General features: G+C 32.5%; 1 protein-coding gene across 3 annotated transcripts in view; it reads right to left on the reverse strand.

Annotated features, from left to right (window-relative positions):
- The window catches only part of LOC101894472 (tyrosine-protein kinase Btk29A), a 347,714-nt gene that overhangs the window by 26,121 nt on the left and 300,499 nt on the right, over positions 1–21,094 (reverse strand). The window contains exon 1 of one of the 3 annotated variants that reach the window (XM_059124743.1): positions 6,978–7,270. The exons of the other annotated variants lie outside the window; for them this stretch is intronic. Coding sequence (XP_058980726.1) covers positions 6,978–7,005 — 28 coding nt within the window. The 5' untranslated portion in view covers positions 7,006–7,270. Of the gene's footprint in view, positions 1–6,977; positions 7,271–21,094 lie in introns of those variants that run through there. 3 annotated transcript variants of the gene reach the window in all.

Below are 21,094 nucleotides of genomic sequence, written 5' to 3' on the forward strand. Positions count from 1 at the left end.
AATATAATAATAATAATAATAATAATAATAATAATAATAATAATAATAATAATAATAATAATAATAATAATAATAATAATAATAATAATAATAATAATAATAATAATAATAATAATAATAATAATAATAATAATAATAATAATAATAATAATAATAATAATAATAATAATAATAATAATAATAATAATAATAATAATAATAATAATAATACTAATAATAATACTAATAATAATAATAATAATAATAATAATAATAATAATAATAACAATAACAATAATAAAAATATTAATAATAAAAATAATAATAACAAGTATATATTTATTTACTTTTTGATAGGAAGTGGAAATATTTTCCAAAATTTCTTCATATATTTTTATCTTCCCATCAAAAAAAAAAATCCCTAAATTGTTACATTTACCCTCGTATTGCAATTTCTTATTTTTTTCCTTCTCTATTGCCTACACCAAATTCCAAATGCAACTTGCATCGTGGCGGTGCTGCTGTTGCAACACCGTAGAAAATTTACTTTCTAAAACAACTCTCTTTTTCATTTACAACCATTTATGGTCGAAGCATGTGGTTCGGTGTCTGTCTATTGGCTGTCGCGTCACATGGCACATGATGGCAACAAAAAAATTTTTTATTGGTGCTATTTTTGTATAAAATAACAGCTAACGATAACAGCAGTAATGCAAGTTGGTTGTGGAGATACTTGTGAGCATGTGGTGGAAAAAGTAAAATTGCAGCACAAAATTGCTTTGCAAAAATGTTTCACTAATTTTCTTCAATCTATTTTTAAATGAGATTGTCGAACAATAGCTTCCTTTATGTGGAGTAAATACAATTTGTGGGAACCTATTCAGGGTTTGAAGATATTTTATAAAATAAAAAAATATCACAAAACTATATAAAACTGAGCTAATTTGAAACCTTCCCCCAAGAATTACAAATTGAGGATCGATTTAGCAGAATAAATTGATTTTATGCCTCTAAATTTCCAAATTGGGAGCCATACTTATAAAGGCCCATATAAGTTATCTCAAATTATTTGTTTCTTTTTTTCAAAAATCATTCCTAACACAAAAATTCCACCTTATTCAACTTTTTCCAACTTTTTATACCCTCAGCCATATGACTAGGATTTATATCATTTGATACAGCCCAAACGTGCCTCATCGAAATAACGGTTTTAGACACTAAATCTCTTTGGACCAAATCCGTTTCAAGACGTTTGGAGTCGATAAAGCGATGTCCGCCTGTCCGTCCGCCTGTCTGTCTGTCTGGCTGCCCACCTTAACTCTCGAAGGGAATATCCGATTTGTTCCAAACTTGGTACATCCTAATATTATTTTCAAATTTAAATCGAGTTCGGAAATGGCAAATATTGGTCCACTCCCTCTGGTACACCCTCCCCCCCCAACAAAAGATCGAAATTAAAAAAAAAAATTATATATACTACACAGAAAAAGATAGGATAATCTGATTTTGATCCAAATTTGCAAATCCTAATCTTTGCATCAGTGCTAGGTCAGGTGCGAAAATGGAAATTAAAGTCCGATTACCTTCAGACTTGGCACATCTCAACATTTCAATCAACACAAGATCTGGTATAAAGGTGGTAGAGATCGGATCATTCCTTCTAGTACCTCCCCCACAAAGGGTCAAAGTTTAGAATAACCAAAACGATTATAAAATCCGAAATAAGCCTCAAGTTCTCTTCATATTTTACACTCCCCATTACTTCTACTAAGACAAAATCTGCTGTGAAGATGGAATGTAATTTTGAATAACAATGAAGCCATAAATCTCGAAATTTACATTCAATTCCGTTCAGAATTGGCACATATCAATATTTTCATCAACACAGGATCTGTTATAAAGATGATAGAGATCGGACCATTCTTTCTGGTACCTCCTCAGCAAAGGGTCAACGTTTTGAATAACCAGAACTTTTATAAAATCCGATATAACCATCCGCTTATCTCCATATTTCACACATCAAATTATTTCTACTAACACTAAATCTGCTGTGAAGATGGTAACTCCTCACAAAGGATCTCTGGTATCTCCTCAAATTTTTGAGTATCCAACCGCGAAATTAACATCCGATTCCATTCAGATTTGATACATCTCAATATTTCCATAAACACGGGATCTGTTATAAAGATGATAGAGATCGGACCATTCCTTCTGGTGCCTCCCCAACAAAGGGCCAAGGTTTTGAATAACCAAAAACTATTATAAAATCCGAAGATGGGATAATCAGTCCATTTTCTCTGGTACCTCCGCACAAAGGGTCAAAATTTCGAATATCCATGAAGCTCATAAAACGCGAAATTTACATCCAATTCCATTCAGACTTGGTACTCTTAATATTTCCATTAACACATGATCTGTTATAAAGATGGTAGCGATCGGATTATAATATATAATCGGTTTTGAATAACCAACCGATTCTAAAAACCGAAATAAGCATCCGGTTCTCGTCATATTTCATACATATATACATTTTTGATAACAAAAGATCTGTTGTGAATATGATAGATATCTGCCAACCCCTTCTGTTACCTCATCCACAAAGGGTCACAATTTTCAATACTTTTATCTACCATAACTTGCAAAACAGGTCAGCGATTCTTTACAACTTGACATATCTAAATATTTCTCTCAACCTGAAACCTGGGATGAATATGCAATTTATGGCATCGCATATAATTGGATATAAATGTTCGATTTTCTTGTAGTTTTCGCCATACCAATATTTTTATCGATATTAGATGAAGTGTGAAAATAGAAAACTTCGGACTATATTGGTTGGTGTGAGGTATCTGGTACCTCACACACATCTTAACATTTTGTAAAAGTTATCACCTCATATCTCATAATCTCATATAAAGTGAAGGAAGTAACCAATATAGTCCAAAACTGACATGTCATAATATATACATCATATTTATTTAGGTCCGATACGAAATGGACAATTCCTTCGGAACCTACTCCATAGAAGGTCAACAATTTAAATAATCATAACAGAAGTCAGAATATATTTAAGTAATCGAACATTGGCTGAGGGTATACATATGTCGGCAAAACCGACTGATATTTTTTAATTTGTCCTTTTCTCTAAATTTCCAAATGGGACAGCATACTTATAAATGCTCATAATCACTTATTTCAAACCATTTTTGTTTTTAAAGTTCATTCCTAACACATAAATTCAATCTTATTTAACTTTTTCTATTTTTTTTTCATTCTTTTTAAATATTCTTTTTTTTTACAATGTGCTAAATATTTATGTGCCATAAAGTAAGTATATATGTGTGTTTCCCTGCATGTTATTAAAATAATTATTGTTATCGCACACAAGAAGTCAAGGTTGCCGTAAACAAAAATAATATATATGTACGTACATAGACAGCAAACACAAAAAAATAACAAAGGCTAGGTTGGCTGCCTGGCTAGCTAGTAGCAGTAAATAATTACATGCATATAAATATTAAAATTTTATGATAATGTTTGGGTGGTGTTGGCAACAGTAGTACACATGGCGTGTTGGCCAAATAAAAACTCCAAGACTAATGACAATGAAGAGCTAATTCCATTTGTGGTCTCAGGTGTATTGGTTATAAGGCCAAGAAGCCTAAGTCATGTGGGTAGTAAACAACAAATTTTGTTATTTTTGCAAATTTTTTATTGAAAACATAATAATATTTGGTATTCATCAATTGGCTATTATTACTCTCTCTCTCTACCTCTTTTTATGTCTCTTTTTAATTTAAAAATATATTTTTTTTATTCTTCGGGCTATTGAAATAAATGGGGAAATAAACGCAAGTAGTATTTTCACCTTTAATAATTGAGAGACTTCCTAAACAGGAAGTTGTTGATGATGACAAAAAACATAAATATTTTTTTAGTACCGGTGTTGCTGTTGTTGTCAAGATGTCGTGTTTAGTGCGTTCTGCTTGAATGATTCACACACACACACCAGCAACAGCAATACCAGAGTCTAGTGGGATGTACGCTTGTGTCTTAAGTCTTTTGTTTTTTTTGCAATGACATTCAATTGAGTCAATGATCGCTTCAAGCATTTTAAATATTTACAAGTAGCAAATGCTGGAGAAAAAAATCCCAAATCCCTACTCAATTTTTAACAATAAAAGAAAAAATATATGAAATTAATTTATATATTTACTGCTCCATTAGAAAAGGACCGACACCTGTTCATATAAAAACTTTAAAATCCTGGAAGAAGCAAAGTCAAAGTCTCACAGAGCACAACAGTCCAGACTTCTTAATTTAAATATTTTTATGAAAATAATTTAAATTTATATATATTTTATAAAGATAATAATAATTTTATTTTTTATAAAAAATAGTCAATTTATTTTTGAAAAAAAAGTTTTTTTGGGAATCTTATCCCATCAAATCTGCTACATTTTTTCGCCAAAATTGCTGCAATTTGGTATGTAGAGGCTCTTGTATATATTATTCTCAAAAATCTTCAATGTATCTTTCGGTGTAACTCCCATACAATTTCTCTTAGCCCAACCAACTAAAACAATAAGAAAAAAAAAAACATGTCTTTACACGGCAAAATTCAATAAACTGATAGGTCTTTCCCGAAGACAAAAACTATGACCCTAGCAGGTATCGAAGCATCATGTTCACTAAAGTTGGAAAGTGAGTGACATGTAGTACCTGGGGAAACATAATATTGCTCACCACGCGAAAAGAACAAATTTTCCGATATATTCCCAATTTGGGGCACATTTTTTTATTAGTTATTTATTTTGGGTCTTCGGATCTTTCGGGTAGTCTTGGAATCCATGTATTTTAAAAAATACAGGGTGAGATGAAAGTACTGCAACCAACTTCAGACTGCTGTCATTTCGTAGCCACTCGTCCGACAGCTGTTAAAATTATTCCAGTGACAGCTCATTATATTGTCTACAAGCGTACAAAAGCATTTTAGTGAGAATTTTCCAGAAAAGAGTTATTCGTGATGGAACTCAAGCGTGATAATGGGATTTCTTTATATTTGTCTCGTTAGAGCACTCCAGCATTTTAATGTGAATAAATCTTTTTGTTTCGTACCATCACTCGTTACCGTGATACTGGTAGCGTAGCCCGACGTCAATGAAGTGAACGGAAGAAAACAGCAACATCAGCAGAAATGGTTCAAAAAGAAAAGAAGCGATTTGATCGAAACCCTCGTCACAGTGTCTCGTGAGCTGAACGTATCGCAATATTCCATTCGGCAAATATTGAAAAATGAGCTCTGGGTAAAGCCATTGAAATTCCAAAAAGTGCAAGAACTTAGACCACAACAGAAAGAAAATAGACTCAAAAGAGCTAAAGAGTGGCTTCGCTTGGCCGAAAGTGGTGAACTGACGAATTTGGTTTTCTCGCTTTCCGATGAGAAAACATTCGTTGTCCAGCAGTTTGTAAACAAACAAAATGATCGTGTTTACTTGCCAAAGAGGTCAGCTGAAAATGTGCACTTTCGATTAGCCACCAGAACTCAAGCGCCGGCCATGGTGATGGTGGGGGCCGCTGTAACAGCCGATTTTCGCTCTCCGCTCGTATTAATCGACAGTGGCATCAGAATAAATGCCGAATATTATCGCGAAATTATTCTGGAGGGTGTATTAAAGCCTTGGGCACGCAAACATTTTGGCCGCAGATCTTGGACATTCCATGGCATGGCACTCAGCCCGCGCCACCCAAGAATGGTTACAAAATAAGGTTCCTCGCTTCATTTCCAGCGCACAATGGCCACCAAAATCTACTTCAAAAATCATTGCCCCGCTCGACTTTTGACCTTTCTTCACTATTGTTATACCCTTTGTCATTCTTTTCTAACTCCTCATCGTAAAATGTTAAGACGATCTAGCGATGTCCGTCTGTCTGTTGTAATCACGCTATCTCTCGATAGAATTGAGATAGAAGGCTAAAATAAGTTCGTAATTGGGCTATGTCGGTCCACGTTTTCGTATAGCCCCCATTTAACGGCACCTCCCGATTTTCGGTATTTTCATGATTTTAGCGACAGTATTTACCGGAATCCTTTCGAATTTAATATTTTAAGTTCGTAATGGTTACTACAGCCTATGACAAAAATTTTTGTATGCAGGTCCACGTTTTCGTATAGCCCCCATATATCGGTATCTTCCGATATACCATATTTTCATGATTTCAGCGACATTATTTATAGAAATTATTTCAGATTTCGTATTTGTATTTCGTAATGGGTACTATAGCATATGACAAACATTTTTGTATGCAGGACACGTCTTCGTATAGCCCATATATAACGGTAGCTTCCGATATTCGGTATTATAATGATTCCAGCAACGCTATTTACGGGAATCGTTTCAAATTTCATATTTGGAGATCTTATTGGTTACTACAACCTATGGAAAAAAATCGTATGCAGGTCCACGTCTTCCTATAACTCTATATAACGGTATATCTCGATATTCGGTATTTTTATGATTTGTGCAACATTATTCACCGGAATTGTTTCAAATTTGGCATTTGCAGTTCGTAATGGGTACTACAGCCTATGACAAAAAATTTCGTAACCAGGTCCACGTCTTCGTTTAGTCTCCATATAACAGTTTTCATTTAAGTGACAGTTTCCGGTTTTTTTTTTTTTTGATAATTTTCAAGTTCCTTCCAAATGGTGGAGGGTATTTAAAGTTCGGACCGGACGAACTTAGCTGCTTTTTTACTTTTTTTTATTTCTAATTTACATTAATATTTCATATTGTAAGGACTCTTAAAAGTCGTCCATGTCGCCTGTAGTCTGTATTATTAATACCTTCCCATCAATGAATATTAATGATGAGTGTTAAAGAAATAGTGTGCACTCCAGTATTGAAAGTCCAAGCAAAAATAGTGTGACTTTAAATACCGGTTTATGGTATTTTTTATTTTTATTTTTTTTTTTATTATTTTAGTAGCAAACATACCCAATTTTAAAGCTGATAATAGCATCATATTTCCAGAGCTGATGGTTGTTGTCGAAGATGGAAACAAAAAAAAAAATTATTGAAATGTCACCAAAGTGCTGTTGCACTGCAACAATTGATGGCTCGCGCAGGGAGGTTTGTTGGTCTTTTTGTCAATAACGAAAACTAGTTGCACTCAAAGTTTGGGTTAATTGAATTTTTTTTTGCAACGTTGGAAGGGGGAGAAAGGATTTCGAGCTATTGTTTGTTGGTTGTGTGAGTGAATCAATTAACTTTCACTTGATTTCAAGGCGGGTTTTTATTATTTTTATTTTTGTAATTTTGTGGTGTTGTCAATTTTCCATTTTCTTTACAATTTGTAATTTGCAGTAAAATTTCTTTGAATTTATAGCGTTTTTTTTTTAATTTATTAAATATTAAAATTCATTTTTATATTTATTAATAAAAAATTGTCATTTTGTCTTAAGAATTTTTTTCTATTTTTTATTTTTTAGTTTTTCTTTGTAATTAGAAAATAAATTAACTAATATTGATTTCTTAGATTTTTTATTGTTTTTTTTTTTTTTTTTGTTATTGGCAAATAAATTATCTTATATTGACTTTAAATCATTTTCTTTCAATTGTTTTCTTTTTTCAATTTTTTAAAAATTAAAATTCTGTATTTTGTATTTCAGCTTGTCACCGGAGGCGTGATTTTTTAAATTTTTTTGTTGTTTTTTTTCTCGTCTTAGAAAATAAATTAAATAATTTTCGACTTTAATATTTAGCTCGTGTCTCATTAATTAATTTGTTGACATGTTTATGGATTTTTCCATTAGAGTGTTTTGTTTGTTATTTTTTTTTTGTTTTAGTTGTTGTTTTCTATTATTTCCATTACAAGTTTCTGAGTTTCGAAAACAGATTTACAGCTTCCTTGTATGTTGTTGCATTTTATTATTCCATTTTGTATTTTTTTTTCAAATGGAAAAAAGCTGTTTTGTTCAGCGCCAAGAATTTCGCATGCGTAACGGCTTTTGACTTTTTGTTCGATTTTTTTTGTTTTATTTTTTTTTTTTTTTTTTTCAAATAATTTAGATCACTTCCAATACAATCAATTTTCAGTTAAGTTTCTCCATAACAATGATGATAATGTTGTTGTTGTTGTTGTCGTTGTTTTCGATGATGATTAATCCTCTATCGAACCAGAAACGATTTGTGTATTTTTTTTTTTTTTTTTTTTCAAATGAAACGTTATTTGACCTTTATCATTTGGTTTGGATTTTATTGGTTATCGAGCTTTCGCGCACAAATCTCGAAATTCACAAAAAAGTGTTAAATAATATTCTGTTTGAATATATACTTATTCAATTTCTTTCTTATTTTATTGGGAAAAAGTTTAAAAATCTTTGTATTTTTTTGCAATACAGTTAAATAAAATAAAGAAATTTTATTTCAAAATCCACTATTTGAATGCATTGATTTTTTTGCTTCACTAACTTGGCTACCTCGCACCGACTTGGAGCCGACTTGATTGGCTTGCAGAGACAAATAAAAATGAAACCATTTGCAATTTCAACAATCGATAGCCCCGCTCAGGTTCGTTTGAAGCGTACGAGTAACAGAAAGTTAACTAAGTATGTGTTTTGTTTTTGTTGTTGTCGATGTTTGCTGCAACCTGTTTAGAAATTGGTTTTATTAGCAAAAATCATTTTTTATGAATTTTTGTTTCGTTAAATAAAATATAAAACCAAGTTTTAATTATTGTTTTTTTTTTCGTTTTGGTGTTTTGTTTCTTTACGTAGAACAAGCATTTATTTCAATTTGAATTACAGCAACTGTCAAATAAACTACGTTGAGTAATTGCCTTTAAATAGCTGCCTTATATATTTTGATTTTTATAGACTTGTTTTTTTTTTTTTTTTTTTAAATAAACATCTACTTAATTATGAAGCAGAAAGAAAAGGAAACGAAAGCAATATACACTAGAGAAACCAATAAGGGCGTGGGTAATATTATTTTCAGGGGGATTTAACCTAAAAGACCCGCAATTTTTACTCTTTTACTGGCAGTACCACTATAGACATACCCTGAAGAAAGGTATGAGTTTAAACTTTTAAAATATGGATTCCAAACACATTTAGAATTTTGTTAGAGGGACCTCAAAATTGTCATTTGCAAGCCTTAACCTCAAACCGACAAAAAATAAAGAAGAATTTTAATACTATACCGAAGTTTTCTTAGGAAAATCTCTTAAAGGAAAATATGAGTTAAAAAGCCAATCTTTCTACCTTCTGAGCTTCTGAACTAAAATGCCCATTTGAGTGTTAAAAGTGACAGAAATCCATCCCTGAATTGTTCCAAATCCTCTTGTGGAGACTATAAAAAAATCTGCACCCAGTTAACGGGACGAGAATTTTTACTACCTTTAAGTTCGAGAATTATGGGAAATTCCACAGGAAATTATGGCTGAAAAATTCAGAATCGCCAAAAACTGGGAATTTCACTGAAAGTCCTGAATTGGAAAAAGTGGAAATATGTTGACACATTTTTGACAGAGAAAGTTTCGATTTATCCCCCAGACAATATTGGTTGGGAATGTGAACCTGGGATAACAAAATATTTTTTTGTGAAATGTCTCTTTACCCCATAGTAGCCTAAATAAACGTTTTTAGCCAAATCGATCGGAAAATGTGGTCAAGACCCTCGAAATAGGTCAATACGTCAAATAGTCAGGGGGTACCTTTATGTGGGCGCTACAGCGAAATAATAACCTACATTGAAATTTTTCTGCAAAGAGGTTTTTTACCCTTTTATATGGGGGTTATACCAAAATGTGGGCCTATATTGATGTTTTTTGCAAGGATTCTTTCTTCCTACTAAGAAATAAAATGACCAAAATTTGCCGAAGTTACAATATAAAATATGGCTAAAATGTAAAATAATGATATCAGGGTATACTTTTAAAAGGAGGCTATGCCAGAATTTGGACTTACATCACCCATATTTTGTAGTGGTAAATTTTTAGATATTTTTAGGAAATTTGGTTTGAATATACGAAAAAGCGTACTTATATTAGCAATTTTTCGTGAGGACTTAAACAACCCATTTAGAACCCAAGTTATCTGATTAGAGCTGTACAAAACATGTCTAATCGAAATAACGGGTTTAAACCCTAGGTTTCGTTGATCTAAACATCGTACATAATTATTATCAAACTTCTGGTACATAATAGACCCCCCACCCCATTTTCAACATTTTCAAAGAAATAATTAATAATACTGCACAGAAAGTGAAGGGATAATTGAATTTTGATCCACCTTTGCAAATATTCAGTGCTAGGTCAGGTGCGAAAATGGATAATATCGTTCCACTCCATCAAGTACGTCCCCCACAAAGAATCAACATTTTGAATTATTATAACTCTTATAAATTTCACACATCATAATATTTTTATTAAACCAAGGTCTGGTGTATGGAATATATCGGTCCACTCCTTCTGGTATCTTCCCCAAAATGGGTCACCATTATTTTGAATACCCATGAAGCTCATAAAATGCGATATTAATATCCGATTCCATTCAGACTTGGCACATGCCAGTATTTCTATCAACACATGATCTGTTATAAAGATGGTAGATATCGGACCATTTCTTTTGCTACCTGTCCCACATAGGGTTCAAAGTTTTGAAAAATAAAACGCTCAAAGAAGCGGTATTAAAGGGTATTAGACTGTCGGCAGAACCTATTGATACTTTTTAAGTTGATTTTTTTTTTTTTTTGAAAAATTTAAATTACCTATGTTTTGGTTGAAGTTGGATTCAATTTGGGGCCTATAACGAAAAATTTATCTACATTAAATATTTTCGCGAGGAGTTAAACTACTTGCTGAGAGCATGAAATGTCATCTGACTAAATTATAAATTAGGGCCGACTCTTCACGCCTGCGAGGGGCTATACCATCGACATATAAATTATTTTATAATTATATCTAATTATATTACATAATACTTTCTATATAAGGTCTCCGTTGAAAATTTAGAGCTTTTTAGGGAGCTAGAACCAACTTTTATAAAAAAAATTAATTATTGATTTTATACACGATTTGTTTGATTATTAAAAAGAATTTTAAATTAACAATTTAAAAAGCAGTAAGTTCGGCTGGGCCGAAGTTTTAATACGAATTAGGAAATTTTCAAAAAACTAAAATCCATTAAAAATTCTGTTAAAATCTAAAAAATACCGAATATCGGAAGGTGCCGATATATTAGGGGGATATACGATATTGTGGGCCATCGTATAGACAAATCTATGTCTGGGGGTAAAGAACTCCTTGTGTAGAATTTCAAACTATTCCGTTGAAAATGTGGCTAAAATCATCAAAATACCGAATATGGGGGATGCCGTTATGTTGGGGATATAAGATATCGTGCACCTATATAGGCAATTATCTTCTAGGGGATAAAGTACTTACAGGGAACTTCTTGTGTGGATTTTCAGACAAATTTATTGAAAAATGTGACAAAAATCATCAAAATACCTAATAAGAGGGGGGGGGTACCGTTATATGGGGGCTGCTTAATATACCTTGACGAACCTCCATGCTATGTATGGTGGAGGGTATAAAAAAATATATTAATGTTGTAACATTTCTACTTGGTATAGCTAAACCTGATTTAAAGTTTAAAAATTTCACTACAAGTTCCAAAGTTATTATTTGTAATCCATTGTCGTAGGATTTGTTCTTTTTTAAAAATCAAAATTTGCTGTTCCCTTAAAGGAGCCAGAAATTGGAAAAAATGGAATAAATGCTTGTTCTAGGTAAAAAAAAAAACAAAATTTATATTTTTACTTTTTGCAGCCACACTTCGTTATGGGTACAGAGTAATTTAAGTAGTCACTTTTATAATTTTTTTTTTAATTTTTATTTAATTTTTTGAGTTCACATTATTATTTCCATACAGAATTCATATATTTTGTCATTGTTTTTTTTTTTTAATTTTTTTATTTAAATAATATCTTCCTTAGATTGTCGCACAACAAACACTTGTTTTGTAAATAAACGCCGTTGAAGAAACAAGAAAAACAAAATAGCTCGTCATAATAGCCGTTGTTTGTTTGAGTGGTAAAATGAGAAAACTTTTAACACGCCGCGATTTTGTTGTATTGCATTTAATGTTAGAAACTCAACTGAACCTGAGACGGCAATGAAAAAAAGGAAACTTAAAATTGAAAAAAATAAAAAGAAATAGTAATAATAAAACGCAGCAGCGGCAGCAGCAAAACGTACACACACTGAACGAACAATTTTCTCATAGCCAGCCACCTTAAAAAACAGAAACGTAAAGTAACGTTGGAGAAAAAAAAATCACCTAGCCAATGAACACAACAATAAGCCAAGTTACGAGACTTGTAGACGGTTTTTGTTATTTCCATTTTTTTTTGCTTTGTGAAAAGAAACACAGCACAACACAACAAGTGTTTGGTTTTTTTCAACTCAAAATCGTTGAGTTATGATTTATCTACGTGGGTGCACTCAAAAGTTTCCAAAAAACGCAGGAATTGGAAATTATATTGAACGGAAATGTAAATAGTGGTTACAGCTATGTAAACGGGCAAGTTCCTAATTGGGATAATGGACAATTTATTCGGTTATATTTTCAAGGAAAGGGAACGGGATTTCAAAAAACCATGTTATTTTTCAAAATTCAAAATTATACATTCAAAGTCTGTAAATAAGTGATAGGTGACGCCATAGATTTTTTCGAAAAACTTCTGTCTATTTAAACTAATTCAAAAGGTATTCTGTCACAGAAACCTGCTAAGGGCATCTAAAAATAAATAATCCATATAAACCTTATATCTTAAGAATGGACCCTTTCAATGATCTTCTATGGATTGAAGACCTTTTTTCAAGTTTTTATATATCTATCTATGAATGTCTATCAAAGATGTATTGATAAAAAAAACTCAAAAAATCAAGTCGTTTGTAAAAAATCTTCTTCAAAGTGGACCTTAGAAAGGCCTTCCGTTTATAAAAAATCATTGGAGTGGTTTACTACCAACAGAAGTTCTCTCCGTAGTCCCTATTTGTATAGGAGTCCCTATTACGGATTATTCACATTTTTCTCTAATTTTCCACATTTCCTAATTTTACGCTCCTTTTCTAACCACAGTGCCACGCATTAAAAAATAAAATCAAAAAGTAAAACAGAAAATAAAAAACAGAAAAACAAACTGGAAAAGCGTAACACAATACGGCGTGGAAGAAAATGTCTAACAGAGTTTAAACGAACTAGTACATGTGGTAATCCGCTACAATAAAAATAAAGAAATAAAGATAAAATAAAACAAGATATAAAACAGAATTAAATAAAATTAAACAAAACCAAAAACAGAAAATTAGCAAATAAAATCCAAAATAAAGAAAATAAAAAACCTACTTATTCTTCAAAGACAGCTGTTTAAAAGTATCGAAGAATTGGATTTTTTTTAAGAAAAAATCTGAAATTATATGAATATGATGAATTTGACCTCAGTTGGTCACTGAGGCAGTTTTCCCCATAAAAAATCGCAATCTCAGTGGCAGGCTAAAGCATTTTGTTTTTCAAGAAACAATCAGGATTTATAAAAAACAGATAATATTTCAATAGAATAAATTTGACCTCAGTTGAAAACTGCGAAAATTTTTCCCACATAAAAAAATCACGACCTCAGTGCAGCATTTTTTCTATAGAAAAAATAGTCAACCTTCTTCAAAATTTTAAAAAATTGTTAAACTATTCACTGCGAACCTGAAATTTCACATATCTGATTTGGTTGGAAATCAGGGATGAAGCCTTAAAAATGCCTATTTTGGTCACTGAGGCAATTTTTCCCATGTAAAAAATCACGGGACCTCATTGGGCCGGGCTGAAACATTTTTTTCTATATAAAAAACGGAAAAAAATAGAGTCCTCAGTTCAGTTCAGTTATGTGGGGATCATGCAGAAAACATAGAGTTTAACTACTCGCTGAGAACCTGAAATATGAAATTCCAGCAGATTTGGTTTGAACATTGGAACAAAGAGCTTCAAAATACAAAAAAAAAAGGACTATAAAAAAGTCAACCTTCATCAAAATGTTCGCGAGATGTTAAACCACCCACTGAGAACCTGACATTTTAAATAATATCTGATTTGGTTGAGAATCAGTGCTGAAGTCTTAAAAATACCTCAGATGGTCACTGAAGCAATTTTTTTAGTATAACAAAATCGAGGCATCAATGCCTAGCTGCAGCAGAAAAAAATTTTGTCAGTTCAGTTATATGGGGATTATGTATGAACTTGAAATATGACATTCCAGCAGGTTGGGTTAAAAAACTGGGACAGAGAGTATCAAAGTACTAAAAAACAGGACTATATAAAGACTATATAAAAATGTCAACCTTTATTAAAATTTTTTGCGAGGTGTTATACTACCCATTGAGTACCTGATATTTCAAATATCTGATTTGGTTGGAAATCGGGGCCTAAGATTGAAAAACACCTTACTTGTTCCCTAAGGCAAAATAAATCGGGGCTTTAGTGCCTGGCTGGAGCATTTTTTTCTACAGGTATTATTACTGAAAAGGGCAGATAGGTATTTTTCTCGCGACTCCAATTCGTCCCTAAGCCCACAGAAAATTGTTTTTTAATTTTCCCATGTAAAATATGTTCCAAAAAAACTGATAATAGAATTTTTGATAGAACAAATCCTCAGAAAATTGAGCTTTGATTTATTTGGGAAAATATCTCAAAATATTGAAAAATATCACAGGACTCGATTTTTATACCCTTTGCCATAGTATGGAGGATATATTAAGTTTGTCATTCCGTTTGTAGCACCTCGAAATATACATTTTAGACACAAATTATATATATTTTTGATTTATATGTCGATTTAGCGAAAATTGTCTGTGCATGTCCACGTTTTGATATTGCCCCATTATAACGGTACCTCCTTATATTCGTAATATTATTATATCCACCGGAATCCCTCCAAATTTGGTATTTGAAAGACAGAAAATTGTCTGTGCAGGTCGAAGTCTTCGTATAGCCCCCAAATAATGATACCTCCTTATATTCGGTATTTTGATAATTTTAGCGACATTATTCACCGGAATTGTTTCAAATTTGATATTCGAAGTTCGTAATGGATGCTATAGCTATAGCAACATTATTCACCGATTTTTTTAATATTGTAATGTCTTATGATAAATGTAGTTGTATAGACTCTAATACAACGGCAACATTCCGTAGTTTTAAGATTTTAACAGAATTATTAACGTTTTTTTTTTTGTGAAAATTTCAAAATTCGTTCCATATAGTGGATGGTATTCAAAGTTCGGCACAGCCGAAAATTCGAGGACCCAGTTCACCTCGGGATAAATTTTTCTATAGAAAAATTCGAGGCCCCAGTTCACCTGAGGCAATTTTTCTCCATAGAAAAATTCGAGGAGAACTAAGAGACACAGTTATAAATATATTCTCTGGAAAAACTAAGGGTCTGCGTAAACTATGAACTAGTTTTTTATAGGATTATTTTTTCCTAAATACTGCCGTGAGCTATGAGATTCAGACTTCAGTTTCTAAAGAACGATTCGATCTTGGTTCGTTAACTGAGGCAACTTTTTTCTTTAGAAAAAAATCTATGACTTGTTAAGCTGTGGTCTGGTATTTCTATTGGAAAAATCTCAAAAAATTACTATATGAAGAATCGATTTAGGGGCCATTTTTGTTCTATAGAAAAATATGTATCAACCCTTATTTTTTTTTCTATAGAAAACAATGCCAATATCCTCAACTTTTTTTCATAGAAAAAAAATTACTCTGTCCTTGATTTTTTTATCGAAAAAGTTGCCTGAACCCTCGATTTTTTTCTATTATAAAAATGGATCAGGTTCCGATTTCTTCTATTGAAAAAATATGCCTCAAGTGTTTTCCATAGAAAAAACATCCCCGTACTCGATTTTTGCCAGAGGATCTAAAACCAGGCCTAGATTTTTTCTTTGAAAAGGAATTACTATAGGAAAAATGCCTTGATGACCTCGATTTTTTTCAAGAACAATTTTTCTCACCGATTTTCACAGTAAGGCCAAATTATGTGTGTGACCTCGATTTTTTTTATTCTATAGAAAATTGCCTCTCTGAATTCCTCAGTAAGGTCGAATTCTGTATGTGACCTGAAAAGGGATATTCATTTATAGAAAAAATGCCTCAGATAACTAACAACTGATTTTCTTCTACAGAACTGAGTTTTTTTTTTAATTGCGAAAAAGGATCTTGGACTCTTGCAGAATCAGATAAAAGAACTTTATGTCAAGTTTCAACCCTTGAAATTGACCTTATTTAAAGTCAAGAAATTGTATTCTTTTTGGAGTAGTTTATATGTTTAATATTAAAATACTCTTACCAACCATTATGAATTAAAGGAGCATTACATACCTGGAAAAAGAAAAAAAATAGAAATATAAGTAAGAAATATGAACATTTTCAGTAAAATTAAACAAAATTGAATATAAGTCTTATTTTATGAAAATGAAATGACAATGACTTGTTTGAAATAATTTTACAAATGATCGATTTGAAACTCACTTAAGAAACAATGGCTTGTGCCTTCGTTGCTAAAAAATACGGACTACCTTCAAGTTTATTTTCGTTGAGGAAGTTTATATTTAAAAACTAATTTTGTACAGCATTTATTGTCATTTGGCCCTTATTTTATTTATTTTTTTTTTTATTTTGAGAATTTCAATTTTAATAATTTTCAATAAAAAATAAACCAAAAATAATTTTCAGGGAGCCCATTTTCTTCCAAACCAAAAATCACAGGTTGAGTATTAGAATTTCCATTTGTAATCCATCACATATTCCTTCCTGGTCATTTTCTTTTTTCCCCACTTAGAAAATGGAAGGCAATTTTCTCCCCCTTCACACATTCACTCCCTTCCTTCCAATCTCCTCCCCTAAATTGCAATTTTCCAATAAAGAAGAAACAAAATATTTTATTTATTTACTACCAACCAAAAGATTTCATGCCGTAGCTGCAAGCAGTTGAAGTACTTTTTTCTATGCCATCGGCCTACTCAAATCTGACAGCAGTTGGTGTTACGTGTGTGGCAGTAAACAAAAAAGAGTAGGTTCGATGCCAATGGTGGTGGCGGTGGCAGTGGAGCCTTGGCTGGGTACAAGTGGATTTGGTTGGCATGCATACTCAGACCCTCTCCAAAAAAGTTAAAGCACGAGGCCAACAGAGACTTAAAGCCAAAACTGAAACTTCAATGAATGCAAAATGAAAAAAATAAAACAGCAACAATACCAAGCAAAAGAATGATAGAGTACTCTAGCTGACGAGGTGACTGTTTGCTTCAATGGCTGATAGACAAGAAGGTAAAAACGAAATGAAAAAGCTCACACAAAAAAAAAAACACAACAACAAATGGATAATGTCTGAACGAACGAATGTCTGAACGACTGACTGGCAGGCAATCTATAAAAGATCTAAAGGGTACGAGAGATTATTATTTGTTTTGTGGTGGTACCTACTGGGTACACATACGAATGGATGGCTGGCTGACTTACCAACCGACTGACACAGCAACTACCAATGCAAAATCATTCAAGTTTTTCTTTTCTCATTTTGCAGTTTTACTCTTCTGTATCTTCTTCTTCTTCTATGGTTTGATTTTCCACCAGGTCTTTTCTGTTTGTTTGTTGTTTGTTGTTTAGCAGCATGTGGAAATAATCGCAAATTTTCCAACAAAAACTAAGGGCATAGTTTTTCCATTGGCAATGTTTGTTGTGGCTGTTGTTGTTGTTTTTGTTATTACCTGTCTGTGGATTTTTTCATTATAGTGTAAAAACAATAACATACTGTAGGACAAACGATTTTTTCTTATTTAAAAAAGGGGGTTGCACAAAGTGGAAAACTAGAAAAACAATCGAAAAGGGAGAAGAAAAAATTATAAGGGCAGGGAGTAAAAATAATTAATTTTCCATAGAAAAATCTCAGTACTCTAGCAATATCAGAAGTTGGCAAATCCCCGGTTTTCTGAGGACTACTTGTTTAAAAATCCTTCTTCATTTATTTACAAAGTCTTCTTATTCCCCAGATGGTTGGATTCTTACATTGAAAAATCTCACTCATTCTTAGACTCATTTTCTGTTGTCATATTCGACTACGAATAACTTATATTTACTATGGAAACAAACCCAGCAAATCGGTGGTCTTATTTTTGAAATGAAAAGCGTTCAGGCTTTCCAATAGTAATTTTTCTACAGAAAAAAGTCAATAGTTAAGAAAACCTCTTAATCCTAGTTTGGAATTTTTCATTGAGAGAATTCTTAGTCTTCAAAGGCTATTTTTGGGCCTATATTCTCAGGTCTTTGGGAGTTAATTTTTATAGACGCTAAATTAGCATTCCGCAACGATATCTTTAATCTTCATTTATAAAAATAAGCTTCACACAGTCTTTTGACGTTTTCTAGTCTAATTTCATATCAATTTCAATATCAAGCATTCCGAAAGTGAAGGTCTTCCTTTCGGAGAAAAAGAAAAAAATATTAGTCCTCCTTTTTTCGTAAAAAAATAATACAACCCCCATCGCTGTTTTTCGATAGATGAAAGTCTCAGCCCTCAGCTATAGAAGACAAATTCAGTTCTCCAAGGCTAATTATACCCTTAGCCATATGGCATTTAATACGGCCAAAACTTGTCTCATAGAAATAACCCTATGTATCTTTGGACCAAATTTGTCTTAGAACATTTGGAGTCGATCTAGCGATGTCCGTCCGTGCGCCTGTCTGTCCGCCTGTCTGCTGGCTGGCGCGCACAATAACTCTAGAAGGGAGTATCCGATTTGGTAAAAACTTGGTACATAGTAATATTATTATCAAACTTAGATCGAGTTCGAAGTTAGGCAATATCGGCCCACTCCTTGTGGTACCTCCTCCTTTATAAAAGATCATAATTTTCAAACAAAAAAAAAAAAAAAAAAAAAAAAAAAAACAAAGTATCGGTCGTTTTTTGCCGACAGATGTATACCCTCAGCCAATGTTCGATTATTTAAAAATATTTTGACTTCTACTGTGATTATTCAAATGTTTTAACCCTTATGCAGTAGGTGCCGAAGAAATGGGCCAATATTGACCATTTCGTGTCGGACCTAAATAAATATGAAATATTTTTATAAAAACAACAATAATGGGATTTTGCCTGACGATTTTGCAACAACAAAATACTATGGTATCCGAAACAAGCAAGCCAAACACTGTTCTAAATATGATATAAATATTGCGACGTGCTAGGTTGGACTGTGTTGTGTTGATGGAAATATTGGGATATACCAAGTCTTGAATGGAATCAGATGTCAATTTCGCATTTTATGAGCTACATGGATATTCAAAATCTTCACAACGGACCTTTTATAAGTGGAAATAATGGGAAGTGTGGAATATAAAGCGAACCTGATGCTTATTTCGGATTTTATGAACGTTTTGGTTATTCAAAACTTTGACCCTTTGTGGGGGAGGTACCAGAAGGAATGATCCGATCTCTACCGCTTTTTCAACAGATCCTGTGTCGATAGAAATATTCAGATGTGCCAAGTCTAAATGGAATCCGATGTTAATTTAGCGTTTTATGAGCTTAATGGATATTCATAATTTTGACCTTTTGTGAGGGAGGTACCAGAAGGAGTGGACCGATAAATTCCATCTTAACACTAGACCTTGGGTTAATATAAATAGTGAGATGTGTGGAATTTCAAGACAATCGGACTCTTACATCACATTTTATGAGAGTTGTAATTATTTAAATTTTTGACCCTTTCTGGGGGAGGTACCAGAAGGAGTATCCATTTTCCCACCAGATCTAGCACTGATGCAAATATTAGGATTTGCAAAGTTGGAGCAAAATCAGATTATCGTTTCTCTTTCTGTGCAGAAAATATTTTTTTTTGGTTTTGAAAATGTCGAATATTTGTGGGGGAGGTACCAGAAGGAGTGGGCCGATATATTCCAACTTGACATCAGACCTTCGGTTAATATGAATATTGGGATGTGTGAAATTTGAAGACTATCGGACTCTTACATCACATTTTATAAGGGTTGTAATTATTCCAAATTTTTACCCTTTGGGGGGGTGTTCTAGATTGATTGGACCGATATTGTGCATTTTCACACCCCACTTAGCACTATCAAATGATACATACCCTCTGTAGCCATATGACTGAGGGTATAAAAACGCTCAAAGTTAGTGAAATAAGCATTCAACTCTCTTCACATTTCACACATGTCTCATATAAAGTGAGAGGCCCAACATGGCACGTAGCAATATTTATATCATATTTATTTATGTCCGATACAAAATGACAATATTGGCCCATTTCTTCGGAACCTACTCCAATTTGAATGATCATAACAGAAGTCAAAACATATTTAAATAATCTAACATTGGTTGGGGGTATACATCTGTCGGCAAAACCGACTGATACTTTTTTTATACCCTCCACCATTCTATGGAGGGTATATTAGCTTTGTCATTCCGTTTATAACTCCTCGAAATATTAATGATAGACCCAACAAAATATACGTTTATATTCTGGATCAGCGTAAATTTCTAAGACGACTTAGCGATATCTGTCTGTCTGTTGCAATCACGCTATATTTTGAACGAACTAAAATAGAAGGCTAAAATTTTGCACACATGTGTATTTTGCCAGTAGACAGGTTAAGTTCGTAAATGTGCCATGTCGGTCCACGTTTTCGTATGGCCTCCACGGTACCTCCCGATATTCGGTATTTTAATGATTTCAGCAACATTTTTACTCCAATTGTTTAAAATTTCGTATTTGAAGTTTGTAATGGGTTCTATAGCCTATGACTGAAAATTGCCTATGTAGGTCCACGTCTTATACACCGAAATTGTTTCAAAATTTGTATTTGATGTTCGTAAACGGTACTACAGCCTATGACAAAAAATTACTTACGAGGGGCCACGTCTTCGTATAGCCCCCATATAAGGAGTTTAATTTTTCTATGGATTTTTCTGATTTTTTTTTAAGTTTCTTCAAAATGGTGGAGGGTTATAATGAAAATACCAATATCCCAGTGAACCTGAAG

Source organism: Musca domestica, unplaced genomic scaffold (genome assembly GCF_030504385.1).
Source record: "Musca domestica strain aabys unplaced genomic scaffold, Musca_domestica.polishedcontigs.V.1.1 3, whole genome shotgun sequence".
NCBI classification, from domain to species: Eukaryota; Metazoa; Arthropoda; class Insecta; order Diptera; family Muscidae; genus Musca; species Musca domestica.